At 33.1% G+C, this 4,399-nt stretch overlaps 1 protein-coding gene across 2 annotated transcripts; it reads left to right on the forward strand.

The window, feature by feature from the left end:
• Nucleotides 1-655: 655 nt before the first annotated feature.
• On the forward strand, nucleotides 656-2,866 carry LOC114190815 (uncharacterized). 2 transcript variants are annotated; one of them, XM_028079862.2, is made up of 4 exons: nucleotides 656-971; nucleotides 1,083-1,206; nucleotides 1,421-1,848; nucleotides 2,222-2,866. In XM_028079862.2, exons 1-4 carry the CDS (start codon nucleotides 901-903, stop codon nucleotides 2,460-2,462), a joined length of 864 nt encoding a protein of 287 aa, XP_027935663.1. In that variant the 5' UTR covers nucleotides 656-900; the 3' UTR covers nucleotides 2,463-2,866. The 2 variants fall into 2 exon arrangements, with proteins under 2 accessions (XP_027935663.1, XP_027935664.1); XM_028079863.2 differs by having other exon boundaries at nucleotides 1,086-1,206.
• Nucleotides 2,867-4,399: the final 1,533 nt, after the last annotated feature.

Consider the following 4,399-nt stretch of genomic DNA (forward strand, 5'->3'; position numbering starts at 1 on the left):
GAAATAAAATATTATGTCCACAACATCATCCAATTTACTCTTCTTTCTCTTTTCTTTAACAATTTTGAGTAGTAAATTAATTTGTTTATTGAAATTTTATTTTGAAACTCAAACAGTGTTTTAAAACCAGGAGAACAATCGTCAATAAGTTCAAAAAACAGAACACCAGCCTCGTACAGTTTAATTATTAATCAATAAAAATACAGTTAATCTTTCCCGTTGTTAATATTTAATATTTTATGACTTCAACATAGACTTTAGCAACTGCAACTGCAATATGCATTAAAACATTAATTAATATGTTAATTTCTTCACGCAAGCCTCTGATTTAGGCGTGTTTAGCTGTAATGTATTTTTGATCGGTGGATAGTCCCACTACTTAGTAAAAGAAACTGGGTAATTAAATTCCACTAAAAATAGAAAACGATAAAAAGATACATTCTTTTTTAACATATTTAATCAAAAAAGAATGTCTACTTCACATGCACATTTTTTTAGTGGTTCAATTTCACAATTTTGAGCTGTGAACAAAGCGTAAGAAACAAGATCTCTTTTTGAAAGGAAAAAAGATACAGAATGTCTTTTTTAACTATTACCGTCAATCGGTGGCACAACACAGAAGTGTACTTGTAGGTGGGTATTTAATTATTCATTTACTTATGACTCTTAGACAGTGACTTCATAATAAAAAATCACCATGGGTGAGTTGTTGTGAGCAAGATTCCATTCCCTCTATAGACATTTTTTGAAAAGCCAAAGTACATTTGTTTTTGAACCTGAAGTGCACACCCCACACCGAAAAACAAGCATTGATCTTCCAGAGAACCATCACATTCCCGTTTTCTGTGTTCATAAAAGAACTGAACACACTTTTTGGGGTCTGATCTGAAGAAAACATAGATGGGGTCTTGGTGTGGTGAAAGTGTAGGTGAGAAGCAAGTGGTAGCTGCTGATAAGGACCACATATGGAGGTGTGTTTCTGTTCTCTCTCACTCTCTATCTATCTCACTTACATTGCATTGTGAAATGGGGCACCCAGTGGCAACAAAAGTGGAATCACATTGTTGAATGTGTCAATTCAGCAGCAAGAAAGTGGAAGAGGGGGGTCTGAATCTGAACACTGTGGAGTGCCTCAGAGGGAGATTACTGGCAGAGAGACACGCTTCAAGGGTGGCCAAGATGGAAGAAGAATCAATGGGGAACAAGGTAACATAACATAACACAACAACACATCTTTGTTCTAACAACAGCGTCAATCTTGAATAGTTGTTTCATTATCACTTTATGTGGCACTGTTTGGATCACCGCTGTAACGAAAAGAAAATGGCATTGCGTGTGGCTTTTTGTCTGACAAACTTTATCCTGTGTATGTTTCCATTTTTCTCTCCCGAAAATTAATGAAAATTTCTTCTGGAGACAGTTAGTTGAGTTGGAAAAACTGCTTAGAGAAGAGACCAAATTAAGAGATAAAGCTGAAAGAAGGCTCAAATTTTTAAAAAACAAGGTTGGATCTTTCGGCATACCCTCCAAGTCAGGGCAATTGGAACGTTCTGATTCGTCGGAGAAATGTGAAAATTCCCGTGGCTCGTCTTGGATCAGTTCACTTTCCAAACATTCAGAAGAAAACGAAAAAAAGCATGGTGCAAAAATTCCAGCTTTGCCAGAAAATGTAGATCACAGTGACAATGTTTCCGAAGCCTCTACTCTTATTCAGAACCACAATGGTCCATCCAGTACGAGAGATTGTGATTCTCAGAATACTGATGATTTCAGTAGTAATTCATACCCCCAAAGCCTGGGCGAGAATCCGAATCTGAGCTATGGGAATTTGCAGAAGGATGAAAACAGGTACTAGATTTGAACGTTTTGATGCTGACATTTTGGTTCCTTTTCAACGAGGGAATGCACTTTTAGAAAGTAAAATTTCTCTGTTGTATGGTCTTAATATTAGAGGAGTGGAGTATAATAAAATAAGAGTTTTTCTGTCATGTAAGATTAATGTAAATGTTATAAAGATCATTAAAATTATTATTTACCATGATTTGTGAATAGACTACATGTAAAAGAGTCTTTAAACTATCAGTTGTCTATAAACTAAATTCTTAGGTGACAAATTATGAAGTTGTTGACTGCTATACTTTATGAGTGTTTTATCTGATATATATTCTTTCTGATGAATAGTTTGTGTGGTTGAATATTTAATTTTTGTGGTTTATTTCAGGTTTAGCAGTTTAAGCTCAAGATCATCATCAGTGACTGAGAATGAGAGTAATGATGGGTATGTGTGTGATAATTCTCTGGCATTAGTTCCCGTGACTGTGACACCTACATCACAAGCCACCAGTAACCAAAAACCAATTACTGTCAGTGTGATTGAAGCTTTAGAGGCATTGAGGCATGCCAGAGAAAGGCTCCAAAGTTCAATGAGAACAAGGCAAATGATTCATGTTGGCCCAATTTAAGCTCCAACGCAACACTGGCATAGTAATAATGCTAAATTATTGCAATATTTATGTATTATAGGTAGTGAGATTGTGATTTAGCATTACAACAGGGGGAATATCACAAACCTTGAGTTCCTAAAATTAATAAGATTGGTAGCAGAGAGGTAAAATTCTTGTGAATTGTGGTTTCACTCACCACAGAAAGCATGTGACGTAGGGATGTGCTGTCATCTCCTTTGGGGTCCAACTCTTCTGTCCATATTCTTTTATTATGCTTTTCCTTCACATACTTTTTTTTTTTGCTGACTTTAATGTGGTCACCCCTTGATTCCTGTGACTTGCATCAACATTATTATACTTGGCCTTATGGTTCATGAGAAGGACAAGGCTTATCCTCAACCATGACTATGCTGTTGTAACTAGCCAATTTTGTCATCTGTTGCTCTCTTTTCTCATAAACACCCCATAATTTTTTCATATCAAGCAATGGAACATCATCGTTTTACATGTCTAATCTAGAGTGACAAACTACAATCAAAGAATAAATTGATTTGTAACTTATTAATTTTGATTTGATTTGTTTCTGATTTGTGTTATTATTTGTATCAGATTTTGAATGTTACATCTTAAAGGGATTTAGAAAGCATAGAAAATCCCTTTGGTCCAGTGTGTTTCCCTCTTGGATTTCACTCAATGCCGTTGTCGTTGTCAAATGTATAAGTAACACTGATTATGTGTTGACGTTGTTACTCTTTGGATGTTGTTTGCTTCTACGAATCTCACCGTCAAAATGTAACGCGTCACAAAGAGCGTGTTCCATTTGTCGCTAAAAGTAAAGAGAAATTAAGGTGGAGAGAGGCCTCGTCATTCTCTTTTGAGATGCCCATTCACGGTTTAGAGAAGCAAAGGTTCCTATCAACTCATTTTTGGGACTGTTTCCCAATCCACTTTATCAATTTTATTTAGAGAATTTAGAGAGAGGGATAAGTACGTTTTTAATCGATGAATTCTAATCCAAAGTTAGAATTTGTTTATAAAACATATATATTTTAGTTTCTGAAATTAAAAAATGTATGAATATAATATTTTTAATTAAATTACATTAATATCTATATGTCTTGTTTTTCGATTAACATTATAAATAATTTAAATACCGACATAAAATGTTTTTACATAGCAAAATCATTTATTATGTACTTTAATTGGAAAAAATATTATATCTATTTATTTTTAAAATTTGAGAAATAAAAATCTGACATTTATTTTAAAATTTAAATATAAGTATATTTAATCCAATAAAATAATCATTTATTAGAAGATAAAACGCATGTAATTCCTTATGAAATCCTAAATATATATAATGGAGAAATGTGATATGCTACTGTGGATAGTGCATGTGGGGCATGTAACATTGATGTTGCGTAAATATTAGGATACCAAAATTTATGTAACTATTATCATGAAACACATCAAGAAAATGAAAGAAACATGATAACTTTACAGTCATATAGGAAATGACCTGTAAGTTAGGGACGTGTGTTCTAATTATCATTAGGGGTGGCGTCTCTTATATTGTGACTTCTGGGGAAGTTGGCCTCTACCAGAAGTTTTTTTTTTTTCATCATGCACTTAATTCTTAAGAATGGATTCATTTCTCATTTTATTTCATCATAAATTTTGTTAATTCCAAATCTTTTGACGTTGTAGTAGGGTAATTGTGTTGTTCCAAATTTGAACTGCGTTTTAATAAGATTGTTATAGAATCCATACATATAAGTTGCTCCACATATCATACGGTGACACTTCAATATATATATATATATATATATATATATATATATATATATATATATATATATATATAGGTTGCTCCACAATAGTTATCTTATTATACCCTTCTCTTAAATTATTGATGTTTTTGGTTTTTTCTTTCTAAAACTATTAATTAATGTTTT

The sequence above is a fragment of the Vigna unguiculata genome, chromosome 7 (genome assembly GCF_037176805.1).
Source record: "Vigna unguiculata cultivar grain cowpea cultivar isolate G323 ecotype 2 chromosome 7, ASM3717680v1, whole genome shotgun sequence".
In the NCBI taxonomy this organism is placed as follows: Eukaryota; Viridiplantae; Streptophyta; class Magnoliopsida; order Fabales; family Fabaceae; genus Vigna; species Vigna unguiculata.